The sequence below is a fragment of the Zonotrichia leucophrys genome, chromosome 1 (genome assembly GCF_028769735.1).
Source record: "Zonotrichia leucophrys gambelii isolate GWCS_2022_RI chromosome 1, RI_Zleu_2.0, whole genome shotgun sequence".
NCBI classification, from domain to species: domain Eukaryota; kingdom Metazoa; phylum Chordata; class Aves; order Passeriformes; family Passerellidae; genus Zonotrichia; species Zonotrichia leucophrys.
The window spans coordinates 14,510,943-14,537,061 of NC_088169.1; the positions used below are offsets into that span (position 1 = coordinate 14,510,943).

Sequence of the window (26,119 nt, forward strand, 5' to 3'; positions counted from 1 at the left end):
GCTTAGACATAGCCTCTCTTACATCACACTAGCCATTAGAAAAATTGATATCGTTTGAGTTTCAGTTTCAGACAGAATTTTTGGCAACAGTGCTTCTGGATTCTGAATTTAAGGCAATGAGAGAAAGAATGACTGAAAGGGACCAGGCCCAGAGCCATAAGAGGTGACAGGAATCACCTTTAAATTGCAGACCCAAACTTCCCATTAAAGTGCCTGAAAGCCCTTGGTAGCCAAAATACCAAACTCCTGCTATTTGTTGCAGTGACTTAGGATTGGATGTGGCTCACCTGCTTCTTACAGTAAAGTGATGCATATCTTATTTCTGCAGTCACGAGTGACAGAGCACCTGTAGCTGTCCCCTGGTGGAGTGGTTTGCTTCTGCTTTGAAGCAGTTGGTCCAAATGAGTTTTAGGGATGCTGCTCCCCTTCTCCAAAACATAAGGAAAGAAGTGCAAATGGGTTATCTGCTTGGGCATGGGAAGAAGATGATTGAGCACAGTCATCAGAAGATCCTGGAGCAGCAGCTGTGGTTCTGCTGGTGAGAGAGGTGGGTCTCTCAGTGATGATGGGGCATCTGAGTTTGTGAAAGGTAAGGTCTTGGTAAGAAAAATTTTAATAGCAATAAGTCTGTTCAATCACAATACTTCTGTTAAACAGTAATACTTCAGGCCTACCTACCAGATCTGAGAAGGTCCAGGTCTTGTTTGAGGAAATAAAATGTAGTTTTTGATCAAATCAGTTTTAGATTTTTGCCTTAGCTGTTGGTTTGCCAGCTGAGGCTGGGGTTCTGCTGCTGGAGTACCTAGAACACCCCCAAAAGCACTTAGATCCCAATAACATGGAAATGAATGGACGTGGTTTTCCCTGTGCTTGCAGTGTGCAGCCTGGAACAAGAGGGGCTCCTGCAGAAGCAGCATGCCCATCATCCTGGGGACATTGCTGGCTCTGTGCTGAGCAGGTGCCCCTGAACTCCACCACCCCTCTCTGTGGGGACTTGGAGACCACGCTCATCCTGATTATTTGGGTTAGGCCAGGGCCAGGAAAATCAGTTTGTAGCATTGGCGATGGCATGGGATTTCTGTAGCAGTTTGGGAGCACAGGAAGCAAAGAGAGAGACAGCCATTTTATTTTAGGCTTATGCTATACATTGAGATTCATTATACAATTTTTCCCCTAAATTAATACAAAAATAGTAAAAATAGGTTAAAAAAAGCCTAAACGAAAACCCCTGACATCTTGCAAGCCATTTATTTGATGCACAGATTAAGACTTCTTGGAGCTTAAATAATCTAGAATTGTTTCTGCCGATCTTCTTTTGTTTTGTTTTTCCCCCAAAATTAAAAATGGTAATGACTTGCAGAATGCCAACGACATCAGAACAATTTGTGCCTGAGAAGCGGCTGCCCCAGGCAGGCGCACGTGATGCTGAGGTGCCCTCTCTCCAGGCTGGAAGCTGTGCCAGGACAACAGGGCAAGGGGTGGCATGGCAGGGCATGCCATTCTGCTCCAACCCACGCACCATGGACAGGAATTCGTGTTCAAATGCCCTCCTGGGATCCTTTTGCCATCTCTTTCTCAAAAAAACCCAACCAAACAAGAAGTTTCCCACTGCGCTTTTCTGGCAGTGGACGAGTTTCACAAGGGCTTCCTAGGGGCCCATCTCCCCACAAAATTTGGAGTTAAAGTTTCTCCCTGTTCTTGAATATAATTAGGGAGGGGGGATAAGGTTGTCCTCCCCACTGCACTGAGCTGGGGTCACTGGAGTGCCCTGCAGTAGTGCCTGGCCATGGGTGGAAGACGCTTCCTACCTTTGGGAAAGAGAAGGGGCTCTCCCCCCTCCCCACCTCCTTCTCATCAGACTTGTGTGTTCCCCAGAAAGGCTTAGTTACTTCACAATGTTGATAAGAAAAATAAATGACAGGTACTTTTAGTGATAAATGTAGGGATAAAGCCATGGAAGAAATACTTTGTCCCTACAGAGCTAAATTGTACAATCTGATTTTTATGGATCAGGATTTCAATGTGTGCAAAGGCAGGGGAGGAAAAGGCTCTGGATAATTCTTTCCAACTAAGAGCTTCCAGAAAGTGGTTTCCTACAGGGCTTGTGCCTTACCATGACAGCACTGGTTCAGCAAAACCCCCCCAGCAGTGCTGCCACAGTGTGAGAATGGTGAGGAGCTGTTCCTGCAGGGCAGCTGATGCTCTCTGCAGGCTGCACACCCTGGGAACCCCTGGCAGGGCTGTGGGATGGGGACAAGGGAAATGGCACCACCACAGCCCCTGGTCTGGCATCCCCAGTGCCTACAGCAGTGCCAGCCCTGCCCTGCCCAATTCCCATCCTGCTGACAGCTCCCAGCCATGCCAGAGGAGCTGCTGTAACTGGAGTGCACAGCAAACCCAGAGCTGACGCCCACTAACTCAGCTTCGCTTCCCCGTGTCTCCCTGAACATGATATTTGCTTTCCAAGTTAACAAAGTAGGAAAGACCACGACTTTGCTAAGTTTTGAAGTCACCAGGTCTTCTCCCACAACCCATTTGCTTTGCTGGCTCTGTTTTTCAGAGAAGCCAGTTTTCCTTCTGGACTCCCCTGATCTCTGCCCAGTTGTGCCACCACTTAGTTTTGTTTTCCCTTTGAATAAAAATAAAGGTGTTGGCTGATGGGGGATTTCATGGCTCACAGGAGGACAGCCACCCTAGAAAAAAACATTTAAAAGTACACCTTTCAATTTACAGTACATGTTCTACCTGAATTCAGCGCTGGCTCAGAAGACTTCTGAGAGCAGATGTGAATCCTCTTGTGACTCAACATAACCTCAGTCCACTTTGGTACTGAATTCCCTCCAGGTTCATGCAGTTGACCATAATAAGTGTATTTGCTTGTCTTTGGAAAAGAAGCTCTTTTTCTTTTACAGACAGGTTTTTCTCAACAATTCCAGCTCTAATTTTAATCTAACTAGAACACTTCCACATTTCTGCTTTGGGCAGAAAATTCTGTCTTCATCAATTAATGTTTATGGCATAGTTATTCCAGCTATAACAAATTTTCTTTTTTTTTTTTTTTTCCATTTAGAGTAATTGTAAATTGAAAGTGGACTTGTGCTAACAAAATATCAGAAGTTATATTACAAGAAAACTGGATTGATCTTGAGGGCCATATGCAGGTAGGTTGGCTCTTTTCCCCCATGCTTACCCTGTAGTAAAAATATCCTGTACACCAAACCTTACTGTATGGGAATTTTCATGTTTGTAGAAGATATATGTGCTCAGTGAGCCATAGTCCTACATAGCCTTGTTAGCCTTAGCTAAAATTTTCACTGTTAGATTTTAGTCAGTGCCTGACAGTGTATAATACTCTGCTCTACTCACTGCATTTATAAAAAGTTGGATCATCTATATTGCAAACAAAACCACAGTGATACCAGGGCTGAAAAGCCACTTAAGAGTATGTCAAAAATCTGCTTAAGCCTAGGTAGTCTTCCAAACTGGAGGTTCACCAGTAAGGGGAAAATCTCATGCACAGTTAGCCACTGGGAGCGCTTTGGACTGAGAACAGAGCACTGCATCTGCACCTACTCAATCAATCAGTGCAGGGAGGTCCATTGACTTTGGTGAAGATAATTGCTCCAGAGGAAAAGGTTGAAGGGGAGGAAGGCCAAAGTGGCTTAGCATAGTCTGAAACCTTGAGAACGTGGTTCATGTTGAGGTATTCAAGCTACCTGCAGAGAAGGAGCATTTGGTGCACCCCTCAGACACATCAGGATCCAGGCTGAGTCTTACAGACCTGGGCTGAGTGCACCTTGGGCACTTCCCTGGTGTGTGCTGGGGAACAGAATGGCAGCTTGATGTGAAACACAGTGAAAAATGTATGTAAGTTGGTTCTGGCTCTGTTCTGGGTTTTCTCTCTTTTGGGGATGCTTCAGTCTCCTGCCTGTCCTATCCCTGTGTAGAAAGGGGCACGGCTTCTCTTCTCCATCCCAGTCTTGGGTGGCTAGCAGGAGTTAATGGTTACTAAAGAGGGTAACATGGCACTGAGGGGAACTATTGGGAAAGGAATCTGCCCTTAAAAAGACTTTTAGGAATGGGCTAGACAAACACCCTTCAGAAATTATTTAAATGTTGGCTCTGCCCTAGGGGCAAGGGCATGGATTCCATGACTTCTCACTCTGCCTTCTGTGGACACTCAAGCCTCTTCTGCAGCACTTTGTCACAGGAATGCCTCCACATCCTTTTCCTGACAGGTTTGGAGATAGAGAAGTAATTTTGTCCCTGGTTTTATCACCTTTCTTGAAGATCTCTGAAGGCCTCACATGGTGAGATTTAATAAGAGATCTGTGAAACTGCAAGCTTGTCTTTGGACATCTCTTTAAAGATGCTCCTGGTCTATGCACTGCAATTAGATGTGAGGAGGTTTATGGTAACTATCTTGGCATCTGGTGTTTGCAAGGGAATAGCAGAGGGATAGCAGAGGTGTAAAATCAGTGCTTGCCATGTATTCCTCTCGGCAGAGTACAAACAGCCTCTCTGACACGTGTCCCATTTCCAAGTGTCACACAAGTCAGTGGGTCACTGCAGAGGAATTGCAGTTCCTCTGTAAGTCTCAGCTAATTTGCTAATGCCCTCAGAAGTTTAAAAGCCACTGCAGCTGCCTGTTGAACAGCCAGGGGGACAGGGTGACTGGTATTTAAACAACATACTGATGATCACAGAAAATCTACAGTGAAGTACATTTAAGGAATATTTTTTGGCCAGAAAACATAGCCCCAAGCCTGAGTCTAAAAAAACAGGGGAAACAGATCTTTTTCCTAGCCTTACATTCGTTTGGCTGTCTTCAAGGTGTCTGCCTGTGTTCTGCCAAGGCTGAAGTTGTTGTTACAGCTTCCCAGCTGCTACTGAAGCAACTGTTGTTTACTTAAGCAAAGAGCCTGCGCATTCCTGGACACAGCTTCCTTTCTTCTGGTCAGGGAAGGGACTTATCCAGGGGAAAGTAAATGTTGCCAGCTGCTCTGCTGATTTGTTTTGCTAGTGAGAATGTAATATTTTGCTTCAGGGCAAAATATCTGGTTATCTTATTTTCTGCTAGGAAGGATGCTTCAGAAATATCTCTTTGCTGGAAAATTAATATTCAGTAGGTGGCATTTGCAGGTTTTGTACAGGGCATTTGGGGGTCACTGGGATTTGGATGCTAAAGAGATGTTTCAAGTAATGAAGCACATCCTGGTTTTGTGACCACAGATGTCCTAGTGGCTGTACAGGTACCACAGGCAGCCTCCCAAGCCATGGTGCTCCCAGTGCTCCAAGCCCCAAGGCTCTTGCAATATCCCTCCCCCTCCAGATACTGACATTGAAGCAAACTTTGTGCCAAATGCTGAAAACCTTTCAAGTGCTCTTAGTTTCCAGATGAGCTGCAGATGGGAGTCTGGTTGGAATACATTCATGTTGCACCACAAAGCAACAGTCCATATGAACCCACCTGACACACACCAGCCAGCTCCTGCCACTGGGGCTTCACAGGCAATGTATGGTCAGAATGCTCTCAGCAAAACCTACAGAATTGGCTTACATATCCCCACTGGGGTTCAACCACATGATAAAACCTTACAGCAATGAGCCTGTCGCTCTTAAGGGTGGAGGGGGTGGAGGAGGGAAGAGATGCTGCTTTATCTGTTTTACTCCACATCACAGATGCTGACAGAATTATTGATTTAGAACTCATGGTTCCAAAAAGACTTGCTAATGTAATCTTTTTAAGTTGGTTTTTTTGGGTATTTTTTTTTCCCCTCTTACATGTGATGTTTTCAATAGGCCCCTTAGACATGGGCTCTTTGGGGACGTTGTTGAACTTGCTGTTGCTAAACCACAGAGCCAACCTTCAGTTTGTTCCACTCAACTCTTACTGTCTACTGTCTCCTGGAAGAGCCCATAGCTGCAAGGTCTATTGCTTTACAGGTACTCTAGGAAGATTGAGGGATTAAGTTATACATTATGTAAAACTACCCACTAATCCTCTTAGTGTGCATTACCAGTGAATGGCCTGAAATAGGCTCTCACTAAAAGAGCCCTAACATTCACTTTCTTGATGACATTTTAGTATTTGAGGTTTGTATCATGGATTTTGGTGCTGAAATATTCAGTACACCATCTTCTATCTGCTGCTAGATCCACTCACATGTCTTAGTAGAGTGCTAACAAAATTACAGTTGGTAAAGCAGATTACATGTTTAACTAGTAGCGAGACATGTATAAAATAGAATTATATATTTTCTAGAGTGACAGAGTCACATGGATTTTTTTGTTCCTTTTTTTTTTGTTCTTTTTTGTTTTTATAAGAAAAAGAAACAGCTATAAAACCATGATTAAAAATGTTACAAGGGATGATTTCAATTTTAAAATAATGATACTTTTAGAAAAAAAAAGTGATTCATAACATAAAGGTGTTTGGAAAGCACTTGGTTGCTGTGTACTGCCTTCTTTCCCAGTACAGTTTGCTATTTTTTATATAGTCTTGCATAAATGTTTAGATTAGGGGAGAAAAGAAATATTAAATGTGATGGCAAAGACTTATAAGAGCTGACTCACTGACTTGAGTTATTGCTGTGCAGAAAGTCTGTAAAGCCTTTACATCCAGCGAACATTTAGTGCTACTTCAGCCTTGACAGTTGACCTTTCAACATGATTTGGTTTAGCCACAATAATTGCAGCATCTGCAGTACAGGCGATGCAGACGACTGCTTAAGAACTCAACTTCTTCCATTAGATCTTACTTCATGCATCTAAAATTTAACCTCTCTTTGCATGGGTGTGCAAATTCTCCCATATTACCTGTTATAGGAACTGAGCAAGGTACAATACCCCGGCTCTTGCTTTTTTTTTTTAAATTTATTTTTAATTTCTCCCATAATTTTGAATATTCCTGGATTTAGCTTAGAAAAGGGAAGGGAAAACCTCCAATCTTCCTGTCCCCACACATTTAGTCAGTACTGGTTTCTTTTTTTTTTCTCAGTAAGATCTAGTGTAAAAAAGCAACCAACAAATCAAGTTAGACTGTTGTAATTTGGTCAACCACTCGGGTGCTATCCATATCCACCATTTCAACACACTCTATTTCCTCACGGTTTTCAGGATTCTTCTTCTCTTTCCTCTTCTTCTTGGAGGGTGGCAGGAAAGTCAGTATCACAGGTAAAATGGCAAAGCAGTGAAAGAAGGTGACTAATGCTATTAAAAACAAGCACCTGAACAGTGTACGGGTCAGATTTGAAGGCACAGCTGCAAGAGGAATCAGACCAACAATATAGCAGAGGTAGCTCTGCAAAATAGCTACCCCATGCACTTCCAGGGCATTTTTCACCCATTTAGTTCTTGTGAATTCTTTGCCCAGGACAAAGGTTGATAACAGTGGAGCACAGTTGTCAATTGTATAATTAATTCCGTAAATTAAGCACAACACAGAAATACAATCTAGTTCCACTTTCCACAAGGTCATAAAACCTATAACTCCAAATTCAACTGAGGCAACAGTTAGAGTGAGCCAGACATTGATCAGAGAGTCTGCCACCAGGAATGCAGAGAAGAAGAGCAGAAATAAAGCACTAATGCAGGAGTTTTGTAAGGGGGCTCCCACTGAAGAGGCATAACGATCCATGTACACAAATGACGGATTGAAAACGATGAATTTCACCTTGGAGGTGAGAGAGAGCTTCCTCAGGGTCTCCAGGAGGTCATAAAGTTCTTCCCTCTTGGTTTCCATTGTCTTGGCCACCAAGAACATCCTGGAGGCCACAACATCAACTTCATTGTTGTACTTCTTGGAAAAGATGATATCCTCTGAAAAATGGGCAAACTGAGGGGTCTTCAGGAAGGAGTTCCTCAACATATCAGTGAAATTCTTCTTCGGCAATCCAGTAGATATGTTGAGTTTCCTAAGGTAATTTAAGTAGCTCTCAAACCAAGATATCCTCACGAAGCCCTTGGTGTACTCCAGCACGTCCTCCTGGACACTGGTGTTCCAGTACTCGATGGACTCGTAGATGTAGAACCCGATGACCGGGCTGTAGTTACTGAAGTACTTCTGCTGGGCAGTCGTGTACTCGATGGTCCGAGTCGCGGTCGCTACGATGTTGCTCAGGTCTGACCCCTCACTGACCTGCAGGTAGCCCATTAAGGCAAAGGAAATATAAACAAGGTAAAAGAGAACTACAAAAGGCTTGACATAAGTGTTTGTTATCCAGTCACAATAATAGCGTTTCAGGAACCACACCAAAAGATGACTCTCATAAGTGTTCGTTTCCTCTGAATCATCCGTGTCCTCACTGAATCTGGCTGTCAGAAGAAACCTATACCATGCAGGCTTCTCTTGCAATACCTCTGGCTTTGGTACCTTTCTGCAGAAGATACTATGCTGGTAGTTGTTTTCTATGTAGCCAGTAAACACCAGGCTGGAACCATAAAAGGAGAGTACATAGAGGTAGTTGAAGAAAATTGCAATACAGGAATTGCAGCAGAAAATCCTGGCTGCTTCAATGTTAGTGAAGGGACTGGCACCTATTCCAAAAGTGACCAGGTACATGGCAGTGGTGAGAGAAAACGAGAGCATGGAGTCTGCAAATACAGCTGCAGTCCTCTCTTTAACGTGTTGGTCTTCTCTAGTTTTTCTCCAGGAGGACAACATTTCAAAAGTCCCATACAACCCATGACCTACAATAGAGAACAAAGGTAGTGTTCAATGTATTCAATTACCAAATTACACAGAAGAAAGTAATGTCAACATGCTAAAAGGCTCAAAGGAGACACAGCTGGATGCTATCAGTGCATGAAGGAAATGTCCTGTAGAAGAGAGAAATGATTAAGGAGGTGTAAACCACAGGAGCACGTTTGCTACCTGCATAGCAAACCTTACTGTGAGAGCTCCAGGAGAGTTCTGCACTGCTGGCACAGGATCCACGGGTAAAAAAAACAGGATTTTTTTACTCTGCTTGGCTGTTTTGTTTCGTTATTTCCGAGTGCCTGTGATGGAAGATGCTTTCAAATTAGTTTTTCCTGGTGATGGTATCTGACCTGTGGTGAAAACAAAGAAATATGACCTTGAAGTGCCTGTGCTGGAAGCAGAGCATTAGTTGGTTGCATTGTAGAAAATCTGTAAAAAATGAAAATACCACACAAACTGAAAATGATCAATTAAATCAGTTACTGATTTCTCCACCTCCCATAAGTTTTCCACCAGGAAAAAGAAATCCTAGAAATGAAACAAACAAATAAAAGCACAAATAAATTTTAGAGAAGGACAGTGGTAAAACTGATATGGAGCTGCTTAAGGCATTGGTCTTCTTTATATAACTGAGAGCTTGTAAAACAAATACAGCCCTGTATTTCTTGGCAATGCCTACATTTTGTAATGTATTTAATTGACTCTTAAAATGGATATACCATTCACAAAAGGAACAATCTAAAATCCTGTGTTTAACTCCCAAGTGCAGGTAAATCAGGAAAAGTACATGCTTTTATTTTAATGCCTGGTTGGTCATATTCCTCTTACAGTTTCTATGTTGTGAAGATGCATTTGGAGGACACAGACCTCTGCTCTCTGGTAGTGATCCTGGGCTGGGAATGCAGCCATTGACCATCTACCAGGTGAGAAGAGCTGAAGCAAATGTAGTTTGACGATTTACACAGAGATAAACAGAATATAGTCTTTGTATCACACCTAAAATGTGAGATGGTAATATTTTCTCATAATAATTTATTATAACGTTTATCTTTACTTAAGAGATCTTTTCCATATAATCCCAGCCTCTTTGCTGCCTTTTAATTCCTCCTCCTCCTCCTCATTCTTTTGCTGATTTTGCTGTCACTTGTCTGCTTCTCTGGTCTGCTCTTGGATTATCTCCAGAAATTCCCAAAAGTCAGTCCACTGTGTTTTGCTCCTACCCATCTTCTCTGATAGTAGTAGATAAAATGATCAGTGCTAAATTAGTTGCTGATAACACTGAAGTGCAAGCACTGAACTTTTGAAGCTGATGCTCCAGTCAGGAAGGTCAAGGTAATTCACAGATCTCTCTTAGAATTTCAGGCTGTCTGCAGAGTACCAAGATTGCTGTATCAGCTCTGTTCTCTTCCCCTGTAGACAATTATCACTTTTGCTACCAGAGATATAAATACCAGCCCATAAACCCAAGGTAAATGAGGTATTTTGAAGAAGTGGAACACCACAAGATCTATTAGGCATGTTGGAACTAGATGATCTTGAAGGTCCCTTCCAGCCCAAACCCTTCTGTGATGCTGTGAGTCTATAACCATGTTAATTCTTAAATGCCTCATACAGGCTAAATATTTAATTAACTTGACAAAACAACCCTTTTGTGGTCAGCACCTTTTACTGTAGGGGCAGTTGTTGCTGATTCACTCCACCCTTCTTGAAATCTGTATTTTGACAGATGGCAGAGCTGGTCACGCCGTTATGCTGAAAAGAATAGGTATGGAGTATTTTATAAAGAATTCACAATACAGAGCTCATAAGATGAGACAATAGGACAACTGGTGTATCTCCTTATCACCTGATGTTTAGTGTAATGAAGTCCACACTCTCATGTAAATCAGATATTTTACCTATTTTGTTATTTAGAGTCGTGGCATGGACCTCAAATGTCCAATTTGTAGCAGTATTACAGACCTGGCTTTGGCATTCATCTTAATTTTCCCCAACAGTGTTTTACAGCTGCTTTCAGAGGCCGGGTCAAGACTGTCAATTTGATAACTAGCACTGTGCCCCCTCTTAGAGCTAATGGGGAATACTGGAACTCCCCAGACATAAAATCAAGCAAAAAGCACAATCAGTGACTGGCATCCCGTTGCTAATTATGCTTCAAATAGTTATGTTCTAGGCTCAGTAGGGAAAGCTATTAAGCTTGCTTTCAGTGTGTTCTTTGTAAAGACAGACTGACCTTTATTTAAATGTAACTGATCACTTGCCAAAGTAGGGAGTGAGAGGTTTAATCCATTTATGGCTCCCATGAGTCCTGCAGGCTCGTCTGCGAATTTCACATGGCATCATACGCATTAGCATTGAGTGAGCAAAACAGAATAAAATGAGGTCATTGAATATTACAAATTACTTCCATCATGAGCTTTAGCTATAGCATGTTTTTTGTGAAAAAAAAACACCCCAGCATTAATAGGCTCTTGCCTAAAAATACTCAAATAGCCATATTAATTTGGGGAACCTTTCAATGTGCAATGAGAGAAGGAAATTAGAGCTAGTTAAATATGATGCTGAACATGACATTTTAACAGGTATAAGGCTTTGGATAATGCCTGATAACAGGACTTCTGATACCACATTCCTTCTTTAGGCAGGAAAGATAAAACCACAATTTGCTCTTACATAATCTTCAGGACTACCCTAAAATGGAATCTGATTTAGAGAACTGCTCAAGTAAATGCATGAAGAGGCGTCACCACATGTGCTCCACAAAGCCAAGAGAAAAATATTTGGATACTTTCCTATTTTAGGATAGGTTCCTTTTGTTGTTTGTTACACAATCTGTGTACTAGGAGCTGGTATTTTCCTTCAATTGTACAGTTTGTGATTTCTCTGTCCATTTATACGACAGGTACAGAATTATCATTTACATTGAGGAGGACATGCCTAAAGTTGCAGACTTTTGCAACAGTGCCATTCTTGACCTTATCCAGTTTCCTCAGAAAAAATTAGGCCCAAACTCAATAACAAATTAGGCAGTCCAAAGATTAGCTGTATTTAACTAGGATGGGATTTACCTAACCTAATTTACCTCTAAATACTGACTGCAAACACAACTTGGAGAACAATCTCCATCACTCTAACTCACTGATGTTCATATAAGTCCAGCCCACAGAGACTAGTGCAGATATCTCCATGGAAGCATTTTGAGAGACTTTCTTTCACTTCTCTGCCATTTCAGGGTTTTCATTTTTTGCACCCCTAATCAATTTGCACTAATTACCTCTATTTCTCTCACTGTTGCTACATCTTCTCCATGTAATATTAATGAGACGAAGGGAATTTTTTCCTTGTAAATAAATTCTGTAGTTGCTTCAATTGATTTTCCCTTTTTAATAGAGATTTAGCCGCAAATCTGTAATCATTTAGAGCAACTTGTTCATTATTCACGGTCATTCAGTAAATAATAAATATGAACTCAAACAGCTAATGGGCTACTGGAGATCTTTTCCTGCTGACATTTGCTGCTATGATTCACCGGTCGTGCCCTACAGCCAGGCTGTACAATCACGAGCTAACAAGAAGAACACAGAAAGATGGGAGTTTTTTAAGGAAAAGAAGTTAGGGGTCAAAGGAAAATGTTAAAGGGAGAGGAGAAAGGTAGTTTGGACAAAATGGGAATCAAACTTTTTTCTTATTCTCTTTTTCTGCTGCTTTGTATTTAGGAGATACTCCTACCTTATGCTGGAGGACTGAGAGCAGACATTCTGACTTCTGTAGTCAAAGAAAATGAAGAAGAAAATTACTGTTAATGCTGAGGATCTCCACAGGTTTTTTAGCCTGAGGTGGGCTACCTTTAATTTTAGAACCTGATGATAATAGTAATACTACCAATAAACCTGATAAATTAGACTAGCTTAAATACAGCACTTTTATGAGTAGCCTGAAAATGCTATAAAAAGTTTCATTTGCCTCCTTCAGAAACAAGTCTTGCAATTACACATGCTCTGCAAAATCAATGCAGAGCCTACATCAGAAAAAAAGCATTTGCAGGAAGTTGTGAAAATGAAAGAAAGTTTTTATCTTCCTTAAAATTATCAAATCATTTACCTCATTTTAAAATACCACTTATGTGTAGGCACTGAAATGATTCCTTTTAGTACCATTTTCAAACCTCAAAAAAGAAATGCATCCTTTCCCCTGTTAAGTGGTTGTTCAAGCAAGGGGCCCCCATGGGTTGGCACAGGCAGCCTGGGCTTAGTCCTGGCTCTGCTCCTGACTGAAAATAGTGAGAGCAAAACAGAGGGAGGAGAAGGGATTTCAGCAGCCCCAGAGCCTGTGAGAGGGCAGCAAAGTGACCTGCTGGTCTCTGGAGTTACAAACCTGCTCTCTACTTGCTTGGTTTAATTGCTTACCTGAAACAATGCCTGCTGCCTGCCGTTGTAAAACAAATGAGCGGTATCAATTTTGCACTAAAATCATGCCAAGTTTTGATCTTATTGTGGTAATATGAGGCTTAGATATCCAAACAGACTTCTCCCATCAGAGAAATTGAGGGGAATGACTGAGAAAGAGGTTTTTGGTTCTTCTTTTTGTACTTTTACCCCTCTGTGAAAGTAGAGAACAATAGTACACTGTGGGTCTCATCTTTTTTGTCCTTACTGTTTTGAAGGTTGTATGCATCAAAGTCTTCCAGAGGGAGCAGACTTCACTAGTGGCAAAGTTGGGCTATGGGTGTTTCTCACTTCTCAGGCCTTACTTCCGATCTCCTACTGAAGTTTTCTGCTCCCACATGGCTACTGATTCACCTGTTTTAGTCCACACTGGACTAAAGGAATGGTGGGGATCAGAAAGTAGCCTTTTTTTTTTTTTGAAGGCTACTTTTGAAACAAAATCTTTTCCTGATGCTGATGGCACAAAAGACTGTCTGAAATGGGTAATGACTCATGGTAGGATATATGGGAGCCTTGTAAACTGGGTGGCTGAAAATTTGAAGTGGAAGCATGCCCTGATGGAATATCTGAGGTTAAGGGTGGATTTTGATTTAAGGTTTTTGCTTGCACTGAAATGGCTGCATCCCTGTAACACTATCAGCTCAGCTGGACCAGTGTTGTCCCACTCAGGTTGATTTAAGCCTGAAATCACTCCTCTGAATTGGAGCACTTGTCTGCAAGAGGAATTTAGTGTCCTGTGAAAAAGGGTGTGAATGTACAGAGGGCAAACTATGTTGCACCAGCTTTCTTTGTGAAGCACAGCTGGATTCACATTCAAAGTGGAGTGAAATATCATCCGCAGAGACAAACACCAGATGAATTAACATCAAATAACTAGGATGCTGTAAATGCATATCCCAGCTTGCTGCCAATGCAGGCAAGGTCTCAAGAACTGCTCTTGTGCAAAAATAGTACATAGGAGATCAGAATCACATCACAGGAATTGCCCTTTCCAAAATGGTGCCTGCAATAACATATGATATAATGAAAGTGCAATGAATTTTCCTAGCTGACCGTATTAAAAATAACAATGGACACTGCTCAGCTCTAGAACTGCTTTCTACAGTAATGTCAACAAAGAGGCTGAGATAATTTCCCTCTGCTGACTTATTTTTTTCCAGCTAGATCAGTGATCTCATCAGCTCCCATCTTCTGACAAGCCAAGTGAAACCACTAATCCAGACTCCCTTTGTCACAGGAGCTGCAATGAACCAGTTGTTGACTGAAGACCTGGCCTGCTTCACGTGGCCTCTCCCAGCAGGCAGGATTTCAGCCCAGAACATATAGCAGGCTCAAACTGCTACTGAAGGTGACAGGCAGAGCAAGAATACTTGCATCCAGCTGAAGCAAACATCTGGCTCCACAGCCTGTTCTCACTGAAATAACGCAATACTACAGCTAGATGAGATCCTTCAGCGTGCAGACAGAATCAGCCTAATTTATACAACACTTTTTCACTGAGTGGATAACAATTTACTGGCAAGGGTTGAGCTGACCAGCTATACCATCATTAGCATGCTGCTGTAACAAACCCCAAGCAATGTCCAACCTTGTGGTCCATAAATGGTGCAACACTCAGTTTTGCTGCATGAATGTCAGATATGAAGGAGGGTGTGTATTGCTGAACATCCCACAGTGCAGACTTGTCTGTCCCAAACATTTGTGCTGAGCTGAGAAATGCACTGTGAATCCTACTTGCTTTTCCTACACTTGCCTGTTTGTGGGAGCCCAGTTCACAGTGTAGAGTAAAATCCTGGAGGATACTAACATCCTGTAAGGTACTCATCTAAACAATGTGTTAACAGGCAGCAGTGTTTGTCTCAGGGAAATTGTGACTAGGGGATTGCAGGCTGTGGACAACTGAGTAGCATTAAACACATCCTCTTTGGTGAAGTGATCGAAGTCACACAAGCCACACAAGCTCAGCCTGACCTCATTCATACCTCCAAGCACAGGTTCAAAGGCCAAGTAAAACCAAATGCTATGTGCAGGCATGGTACAGGAATTCAGGACACATGAAGAGCAACATGGGATGGGATGTACTGGTATAAGCATAGGCTGTGCATATTGCAGTGCTTTATTCATCTGCTGTCCCACAGACTCCACATGTCAGGATTGTAACTGCATTCCAGGCATGACAACACACCTCAGAAACATGGTAACAGTACTGTTGGGTAGGTTCTTTATTTGCAACTATTGTTTTAAAGGGTACTAAATTTAACACATATTATCACTTGAGATGTACTATGGCTGGTACTAACATCTGTCTTGGGATCTTCCCAAGAGAGACACATACTGAAATTAGGTAGGTGAGCCTGTTAGGTGTCTGTGCATGAAACCATTTGATCAATCTCTAGTTTTGCTTTACATTTGATTATTAGCCATTCACCCTCATGTGTCAGGCTGATCTCTCCAACCACTTTTATATCCCAGTCACAAAGCCCCATGCATGCCCAAGTATTCCTCAACTCACTACCAGCACCAAAACCACAGTATCTTGGTGCATGTACATCAGATAAAAATCTGCCTCAGTCTCTGCAGAGAGAGCTGTGTTTTGTGCAGTATCTTCTTGGCAACAAAGTAAGAGAAACCAAAATGTTTAATAATATACTCTCAGAATCTGCTGTGTTTCACAGCTGTGGGTGGCTGTGCCCACAGAAATGCACTGTGAAGAGAAAGTGTCCCCGTGCAGCACACGCTGCCTCGGTTGGTGCCTGCAGAGAAGATGTCTTCAACTGGTGCTCAGTGCTTCACACTGGGAGACCACAATGATGTTCTCAGTAATAGATCCTGCTGAAAGACTCTCCGGGCCATTAAGCCTGCACTGAAATTGCTTAATGCACAGTCAGGAAAATGGAGTGTGTCTGGCAATCCAGCACAAGGCTGAGGCCTCATTTAGGTCTTGTGCAGCACTCCCAGTCACAAAAGGGGATTAGGTTCCTCCTAAGACTCGTAGGGATGTGCTGCACCACAGTAATTTAGATGCCAACCTTCTGGCAATGAGGGTCTGCCATAATATCCTACATTTTTAAAGTGAGCTTTTGCAAATGGAGCACCCAGTCAATTCTCTGTTGTCCTGTGAAACAGTTTGTTTGGGTGAGGTGTAGCCCTTTCTGACCTGTACTAAAAAGTACACGTTGGCACAAAGCAGGCACAGACAAAATGATATCACCCCCTCGCTCTCACCTGAACTGTGGGGCCACAGTCAGCAATGCCTGATGCACACACACTATCAACTCCTCAGTACTATTTTTTATCATGGCAAACAAACTAAAATGAGCCAATATTAAAGAAAATGGTACAAGTCACAAGCTAATTTTAAAACTATGATCACATATTACATATATATAAACCATGATGACATATAACTATTGAAATGAAAATCATTATACATATAAATCTCTATCTTTGAAGAAATACATGCACATACACAAGACACACATAACATTCTGTAATTTTTCTATCTATTTAAGGGGAAAAGAAACAAAGAGAATGAGAAATATTTTAATTAAGTAGAATTAAACAATGCCTTGATATTCATCATCCTAGACTTCACCATAATCTATAATCAGCAATGGTGGTAACATGGTTCACTACTTTATATTTTTGGAGTATTTTAGAGCTATTTACTAATAAAAAAATATTACTATTTAATATTGCATTTTCAAATTATTTTTTTTTAAAGTATACCAAATTCTGTTTAAATTAACAACCTCCTACTATAATGATTATATATGCAATTCAGCACTTACATGGTAAATCCTGAACAAACCCATTGATTTCAATTAAATGAAATAATTGATTTAGGTTTTGGGAGACTGATGGATGTTTTTCTTGTATTTTTTACTTTTGAAACAATGTAATATTTGAGATTTTGTTGTTACAGTGATAGCAACAATGTCATATAAACACATTTTAAAAACAGAGATACATTTGAGAGAAAACTTGAGTGGATCTTCTATTTTGATAAGCAAACTAAGTTATAGTTCAAAATCCACTTTTATATATAAAGAGAACATTTATTTCACTTAAAAATCAGTAAAGGGTTGTTTTGGCATTTAAATAGCAGGCTGTCAGCTCTATTTAAACGTGTCACTTGCTTTCCTATGTCTTCACAAAAGACCTGGCAAAAGTTAAAAGTCATATTTCTTTCAGTGCAACAGAAGGAGATGTGTGTTAGCAAAATCTGATTTTAGCTGCTGGAATATTTGTGTCTGCATGGCTTGCTCCTCTACTGACCCCCAGACCTGTTGCAGATGTGAACCGAAAGCATTTGAGCCAAACCTGTGCCATACGTGCAAGGCTGTGCTCTGCAGCAAGCACCTGACTCTGTCTGGGCTCCAAAGGGCCTGCCTGCCCCAAAGTCCTCCCAGGAATGCCTCTTCATCCTCTTTAGCTCAGAAACACCAGGAAATCTCCCAGGAAGCAGAGTGCCCTGGGTGAGCTGGTTTTTGAAGAGAGAAGGAGAAAACTGCGAGGAGGATGACAAGAGAGAAGGGCAGGGTCTGCTCACCACTGCTGCTGGCATGGGTGCAGACCCCAGGTGTGTGAGCTCACCAGGGGAGCTGTCCAGGATGGGAGAGTGCCATGCCAGGACAGGTACAGCTGGCAGGATGAGTTTCCCCATGGTGCACAAAGCTTGAGCCTCACTAGCTGAGGATGTGGTCACACGTGGAGTTAGTCTGTTAAGAAACCTGGGCTTGTCTCACATATGACATGCTGTGAATCATATCAGCAGACAGAATTGAAAACTGATTTCCATCACTAGGTAATTTTTGGACAGATTTTATGCATGTTGTGGAAAAGAAGCACTTAAAAGTGAGAGCCTCCTCCAATCACCCGTGCTAGGTTAATATCTACCATGTTACAGAGCAGCCAAGTGACACACAGCAAACCTCCTGAAGACGGAGTAAGGCATAGTGGGTACATTTGGGGCAACCAGGTTTTCAATCTGCTTTAAATTTCTAAGGCTACAAGCTAAAATATCATTTGTTTCTAAGAGTGCTGTCCCAGTGGAGCATGGGCCAGTGGAATATGAATTTGTTTACCACTCTTCAAGTTTCTCCTTTTCTGGTGAGAAAGCTACAACTGAAACATCTCAGGCACACACTTAAATTCTCCTGGCTTAGTGATGTTTGTCACTACTCTTACCCATAATATATATATCAACCATATGTGAAACACAATGTTCAGAAAGTTGCAAAAATTCAGTTAAAACACATCCAACCTACTATTTTTACTGATTAAAAAAAATAATTACAAGTTTGGAACTCAGCTTGGGCTTTTCACAAAGCATCCAGACTGATTCCAATTTAGTTAATTCACCTCTGGATTCTCTGCCAGAGGTTTCATGACCTGAAAATGACTGGTCCCCTCCCTGCATACCTCCAGGCTACTGTCTATTTGGGGAATGTCATTTATTTGAAGCTCACAAAGTGCACCATCTCTCTTGCAGCCAGACCTAAAATGAAGTAATTTCAGTTCTTGCTGATGTTCCCTGGGTCTTCATTGACCACCCAGGCCCAGTATATAAAGTGTACCACAAACAAATATATATATATACACACACATACACACTTTCTACATGTAGATGTAGATATAGAGACAAGATTCCTTTCTTTAACCTCTGAACAGTATATAAAGTGTACCACAAACAAATATATATATATACACACACATACACACTTTCTACATGTAGATGTAGATATAGAGACAAGATTCCTTTCTTTAACCTCTGAACTTCCAGTATATTCTCATATATGTGAAAGTTTCTCTTGAGGGACTTCACTGCTTGAAGAAAATCAGGATGTCAGTGCCAAACTCTCAGTACTTGTGACTGTTTGGGACACCTCTGACAAAGCCTCCACTGAGCCCTTGCATGCACTGAGTTCCTCACAGTTAAAAGAATGCAGACAGTGAAAGTGGAACAGCTTTCTGTTCCTCTTTGCATAAATAAATGTTCATTGAACATGCTGCATCACCTGTAACATACTTTTCACAAGTGGATATTGGGGCACCAAAAATGAAGAGGAAATGGCTGTACAGCACTTGGTTTCAACATTAAGATGTTCTCTGGACTGACTTCCTATGGATACACCTCCCCTCTTCCAAAAAACATGGTAAATTATCTGAGTCATCAGCAGTGTTCTGAAGCCAAGAAGCGCGACTGTGTGCAGGGATTTCTCTGGGCTTTGTGCTGGTGAAGGGGGAGCCTGGGCACCATGTTGGCTGTGTGTCTGTCCTGTATGCCAGCTGCAAGCTCTGCCTGCTGCTTTCCAACTGCTCAGGAAAGGGCTGCTGTCTAAAACAGTCTGCACCATTTGTTTTTCAAGTCTATTTGTTTCCCATGCAATAGTGGCTTCTGTGTTTGGGTTCCTTAAGTGGTTGGAGACATCATCCTTCAGGAGAGCTGGAGTGGGGAAGACCAGCAGGTGAAGGAGGTGATTAATCAGCTCCACCTTGGGTGGAAAAGGCTGACTTTGGTGAGAGGACTAATTGGAACATTGAGTGAGGAGGGGTGGCCTGGGAACCTACTTCTGCTCTTACTCCCTCTTCCACATGAGAAACAAAAATACCATGTGATGCTTGAAGGACTGCAAAAGATGCATGGCTGCTTAGAGATGTCATAAAATGTAAGAATCCACAATAAAAGACTGAGGGACTGAGAACAGAAAAGAGAGAAGAAAAAAGCTTGATGAGGAAAGTGACATGCCTGGGATTCTGTCTGTTCAGGGTAGATAAAACCAGATAATTTTATTCATTTCTTAGAAGAGGGATGAAAGGAACAAACCACAAAATGCTTTAGGACTGTAACTGAGCTGTGCAGGGTTGAACTGGGAAAGCTGAGCAGATGGAGTGACAAAAAACCAAGTGTACTTCCAGGGCACTCTTGGAGTGCTTTGGCAGCACGAAAAAAGGAAAGGATGAATGGTGGAAACCACAAGCGGCTGAGATACAACTGCAGGGCACAGTGGGGACCTAGCTGAGTGCCAAGGAAGTTGTGAAGAATATAGGGAAAATGGTGGGAGCAATGGGTCCAGCTGTGGCTGAGGAGAGGGGAGGATGAGAGAGGAGAAATTTAAAGAAAACCCAACCAAAATGGCAGAAGGGACACACGCACAGGAATGTGAAAAACAGCAGAAAAGATGAGGGAAGCTTAGGGAGACCAAAAGATGCTGAGAGTTGTGCAGACATTAGGAAGGAGATGCCATGGCCTGGAGCAGGAAGATGGGTGAGTCCTGCTGGAGGAGGCCACCAGATATTGCTAAAGAGATGGATGAGATGGCAGAAAGAAACATAGGGGCAGCAGCTGAGCCAGCTGAAGGAGGCCATGCTTCCTCACAGCATGAAAGGACAGCAGAGGGACAGCTGCATAGGTAGAATGAGAAAGCTTAGCTGGGGAATAAAAAAACAGACTCAGTAAGCATCACAATTTTATTAACTGACTGCAGGAAAATTGGTGGAAAAATACTATACAAAGTCAAACATTTGGGTTACACAAACATTGTGTTACTCCTGTGTGTAGACTGAAGGGCATTGGGGAGACCTGTGGAGGGGCTGCTTCACTGTCTTTGACTCTCTATATGTAACCAATGTTGACTCTTCAGTTTTATTGAATATAGCAAACACTTGGATGCTTGATAGGGAGGATAATGGATGCTTTTTGAGTGTATGAATTTGGCATATGCTGCAACTCCCTACCAGCATGTTCTTCCAGAGAACTGAGCAGCAGCCAGGCCAGGTGCCTTACTGGACTGAGGCACAGCACCAGTGAGCCCCATGCACTGCTGTGTGCTGGCCTGAACACCCTCAGGTTTTTGTGCTGCTTGCCAGCTCCCCTGCTGGGTTTAGCAGCCTGTTGCCTTCATGGTCTCTAACCTTCAGCAGTCCTCTCACTTGCCCTCCTGTGCTTTTCACTTCTATGATCAAACACATTGACCTCCCCTCTTCTTCTGTTGCCTTTTTCCTTCCAACTTTATTTCCCAACTGTCTCTGACCTCATATCCCATCTATGGTGCTCCAACTTTTTGCATTTGTAAAGCCCCCATAGAGGTATCTGAGCTCACTTCTCCATCAGCACAGCTTTCCCCAAGGCAAGCCACGTGGAAGGTGTGCCCCCAACAAATTTGTGTTTTAAGAAGTGACTGGAACTCCTCTGCATCTGTAAGGTGCCACTATGAGCCCTGGTTCCTCCAGGCACCTTCCAAAGTGCTCCATACCTCACCTGCTCCTGAGCCTCCTCCGCAGCCCTGCAAGGGCATCTCCTTCTCCCCGTGGCTTTTCTCCACTTGAGACTGACCCTCAGAGGAACCCTGCCTGGGTCCTGCCTTCATTTCCACCTGCTCCTTCCCACCCATCCCTCCCTGGATCTCTCTGCTGACTGCTTTTCCTTTCTCTCATCCCAGAGGGGGCATGCTGCAGGGCAGGATGCCATGGGGTTGTAAGAAGGGGTTTTCATTTACCCGTTTTTGCTGAGTTTCACACACAGCTGCCTATAATTTCCTTTTACAGTGTGCTACAAGCTGAAGCCACTCTCATAACTTCTACCTGGCTTTCCCCTGCCAGCATTGGAGGCTAAATATAAGCTCAGGGAGCTGGCCCTGTGTCCCTGCCCATATCTGGCAGCGCCCGGCGTTCCAGCGCGGTTTCACGGAGCCGATGCTTTTCACGAACTTGGCAGCTGCAGAGAGCCACTTCTCCCCGAGTAAGCTGTATCCATTTCTGAAGGAACAGCAAACACATTGCTAGCTTGCAGTGCAGAGGGCTATGTTGCAATTTTCTTTTGAGTGCCTAGGTTTCCACTCTGCCTCTGGGAAGGGAAAAAAAGTCACGCCAAAAAGTTGTTCAGACAGCGCTGGTTGTTGTCCAATGATTTGTTTGGTAACGCTGTGATTTTTTTGAGGAAAACATTATTTTTAAAGGTTTGGCAGTTTTTAAACAGCATTTAATGTGTAAGGGAAACTTATGATGGATATGTTAGCATCTGTGCCAGACCAAACATCTGTAGTTTTTAATGAAGAAGGCAATAGGAAATCAGAATTTTAATTCTGTTTTTCAGACACTATAAATCAGCTATTTTAAACACAACCTAGCTGTAGAATTAATTTTTTTTCGTTCACATGGTCAAAAATGAACATCCCAAATTCAGCAAAGTATTCACAAGATCTAGACATGTCAGCAAACTTGTCCTTAAATTACTTGTTTGCACACTGATAGATGTGGATGGCAATTTGAAAAAACCAAATTGAATTACCACCTTACATAAGCTAATTCATACCATGTCCAGACAAATGGAGGGAGCCTGCTAATTTTCCCAGGTTTTAGGCTTCACTTTCAGGTCAGAAGTACCTGTGTTCACCTCTAACTGGAGAAGAGCAGCTCCCAGTTTGACTTGACAAGACATCCCAGAGAAAAGAGTGGCTGCAGCCAGCCTGGACTCTGCTGCCTCACCCCACAGCCATCAGTGGGGTTCAGGCCAGGCCCAGCCACAGCCTCTCACAGCTGGGCCTCCAAGCACCAAAGGGAACCTTCACTATTTAGTATTTGCTGGGCAAGGGAGTCTCTGGCAATATTTCTCCCAGCTTCAGTTTTTGCCATTGAGTCAGAAATCAGGGACAACAAAAAAGAAACCTGCCTCACCATAAAAGTCATCACAGTAGTGACATACTCAGGCTATGCAGAGTAATCTTTCGTAAGATGGCTTACAATAATCTGCCTTAATTAAAAGTTAAATAAATTAGAATAAACTACCATGATTAAAACCAAAGTATGACGTGTTTAAACTGGCATGTCATATTTAACAGGTGGAGTAGGCAAAAGATATTCCTGCCTACACTTACACAGCCTAAGACTGTAATTTGGTAAGTTGTGGTAATTTAGTAACTTTTAAAATTCCCTGTTGATGTAAAAGCTGAGGATTCAACATCTACAGAGGCTGGTACCCTTCACTGTAGCTTGTTTGTTCTTGGAAATGGCTGATGAATAAGGGATGTCAAAGAAAACAGGATGAATGGAAGAAGTATTACAAAGCACTTTGATCAGACTATTTCCCAGACATATTGCCTATATTTTTAGACTGGGCTTGTGACTGGTCAACCTATTCAGAAAGTAATTCTTGAAAATATGAAAAGGTTGATAATTGCAAAACATTGCTGACCAGCTAATACATCTTGGAGACAGTGATGGTCTCCAGATAAACTTACTGAGGAGAAATGGTGAGAGATAAACAAGCTATAATTCAGAAAGGACAGGGGCAAACTTCTGCATGTTGTTTGGAATAAATGGCTGTGAAAACAGGGTAGAAAATGACATGAAGGATCTGTGAATTACCATGTACCACCAACCAAATGCCAACCATTTCATACTGCTGAGAAAAAAATGAATGACATATGGCGATGTATGAACAGCAGTGCCATATGCAAGATGTGAAAAATCCTCCTCCTACTCTACGTGCTGCTGAAAGCCTCAGTCTGAATCCTGTGCCTGGATTTAGGCACCACACTCCATGGAAGATGTGGAATGGTCAAAAGTAAGAAGATTGCTGGAAGTCTGGTAAACACAGTCTGTGTGAGTCTGAGGAAAGCTGGGATGAAAAGGAAGAAGACTGAGCAAGTGAGAGTGGTACCAAATATGTAAAGACAAAGAAAATAAATTATTTTCCAGATGCAATGGATAAATAAGGAGGACAGCTAAGTCACAAAAAGGGAACTCAGGTTAGACATGATGCAAAGGGGAACTCAGGTTAGACGTGATGTAGTGGTTGTGCAGTAAAACACAGGAGGAAGTGGTCTAAGGAGGAGACAGAGTGCATGATGAAAACTATTTGTTATGAAAGATGTAATCTCATCCTGTGTCAAATGATGTCTGGAGAGTGTCCCCCCGCCTCCACAACACTGATGAAAAGTTAAAAATCCTCAGCTGCTGTAAACCACGGAAACTTCATTAATGATGTATACCAGTAAAGGGGCTGTGCCTGAAATGTGTCCGGTGTAATCATTTTTTCTATCTCATTTCTGCTTTTAGCCATGAGATTATGAGTAATAGATACAGGGCTATGTCGTTAGCCAGAAATCCTTTGGCTTTCTAAAGGTCAGTTAATCTATGATCTAATCTGACGGTCGCTGGAATTAAGTGGAAGCAGTTCAGTGGGCTGTAATGGAGGCTCTGGGTGTTTCCAGCCTTCAGTTGCCTTGACTTAAAACATCCTTTATAAGCAAAACAACATCTAGGTATGAAATACATCTCAAAATGCATGAATCTTGCCTTTGTACTTAAAGAAGAAGAAAAAAAAGGCCAATCTCCCTTTCTAGCTATCTGCCAGCTTAAAACAGTTCTCATTAAAAACTCCAAAATGCTGTCAGTGCCTTCTGTTCACCTGTTGATATTCCCATCCCTTGGGAGATTTTATGCAGCTGGGGCAGCGGGCAAGATTTACACGAACTTGGCTGCTCTACCTTGACTCGTTCACAGTGGGAGCTGAGCTGCCCTTTTAAGAGTGGAATACTTCAACCAAGCAAGAGCAAAAAAAAAATCAGGAAAAAGAAAAAAAAAACCTAAAAGAAAAGCAGAATTGAGTATACAGCTTGGCACTTAAAGGAGCACTAAAATAGACATATGAAACTTTTCATAGTTATCTGTAAGTCTTTGAGGATTTCAAGTCTCAGCATTGTTGCTACTAGTAAATTAAAGATCTGAAAGGTTGTCCCAGTGAGCAGATATTTGATCCCTAAACAAAGCTAATATTTCATATTTTTGAGTCAGTTTTCTCACGTACTTTCACTTCATATGTCTGGATTTTAGACTGCTTTTCTGCTACTCTTGTAACACACCAGAAAATCCCCTCCTATCTAAAGTTACACTTAATATACACTACTTAGTTTGAGGAATTGAATTTCATAATACATGAATAGGCATAAAAACCCACCAAAAAAACCCAGAGACTCAGGTCAGAAAGATACCCTTCTTTTGACTCTGACTTTCTGGCACTGCATTTCCTCTGGATTACAATGTAGTTTAATTTTCACGGATGTCATCTGGAAATGACAGGTGATGTAATGTAGCTGGATTCTGTTTGTCACTGAATTTATTCTGTATGTTAACTGGTAGTGTGATGCACTGAAGCATAGTCTTTAATTAAAGTCCAACAATACCACAGTGCAGCAGCACTACAGTACCAGCACAGCACAGGAGCCTGGCGCTGGATATAAAAATAGCTGTGCTCTAAACGTGTCATATCACTACATGATGTGACTAAGTCAGTGGAGACACTCTTACACTTGAAACCTGAAGGATTACTGAACACTGATTTTCAGCTGGGGAAGCTGTGATCAAATCAATGCATGTATTATTCTCAACAAATGAATAATGGCGTGAACAAGGACATATTAAACACCTACAGTGCACAAAGCTTTTCACACTGGTTATGAACCAAAAACAAACAAAGAGGCTGTGAACTCTCCAGAGCTCTCGTTTTGTCTCCTGTGAAGTCCTCCTGCCTCTTTGGGTTCAAGATGCAGAATTCCCACAAATGCCCTGGTGCCAGCAGGAGAAGGCTCTGACTTTGGTTTGGGAGCAAGATGGCCAGACTCCTGTCCTCTCGATGAAAACAAAACAAAACAAAACAAACTGAAACCACTCCATACACCACAGTGAGTGAAGGTGGAACAAACCCCAGGGAGATAAAGATGTCTCTGCTGGCACAGGAGCCAGGGAGCAGCCAGTGCCCCTTCCCTCCATAACCCTCTGCCTGGGATGTGCTGGTGCTGAGCTTGCAGGTCCATCCCTGACCAGGGCTGCCAAAGTGCTCACCCCAGGGCTGTGAAACTCTTCCTACACTTGCTCAGCCAACACAAGGACTTCTGGAGAAATGCAACCCAGAACCAACCACTGCTCTTATCCCACAGGGAGACACCTGCCAAGCCAGGATAGCATCACT

General features: G+C 42.3%; 1 protein-coding gene across 1 annotated transcript in view; it reads right to left on the reverse strand.

Annotated features, from left to right (window-relative positions):
• Positions 1–1,103: 1,103 nt before the first annotated feature.
• Positions 1,104–26,119, reverse strand: part of PTCHD1 (patched domain containing 1) — a 38,963-nt gene continuing 13,947 nt past the window's right edge. Inside the window, exon 3 of the mRNA XM_064707245.1 lies at positions 1,104–8,691. Coding sequence (XP_064563315.1) covers positions 7,037–8,691 — 1,655 coding nt within the window. The 3' untranslated portion in view covers positions 1,104–7,036. The remainder of the gene's footprint in view (positions 8,692–26,119) is intronic.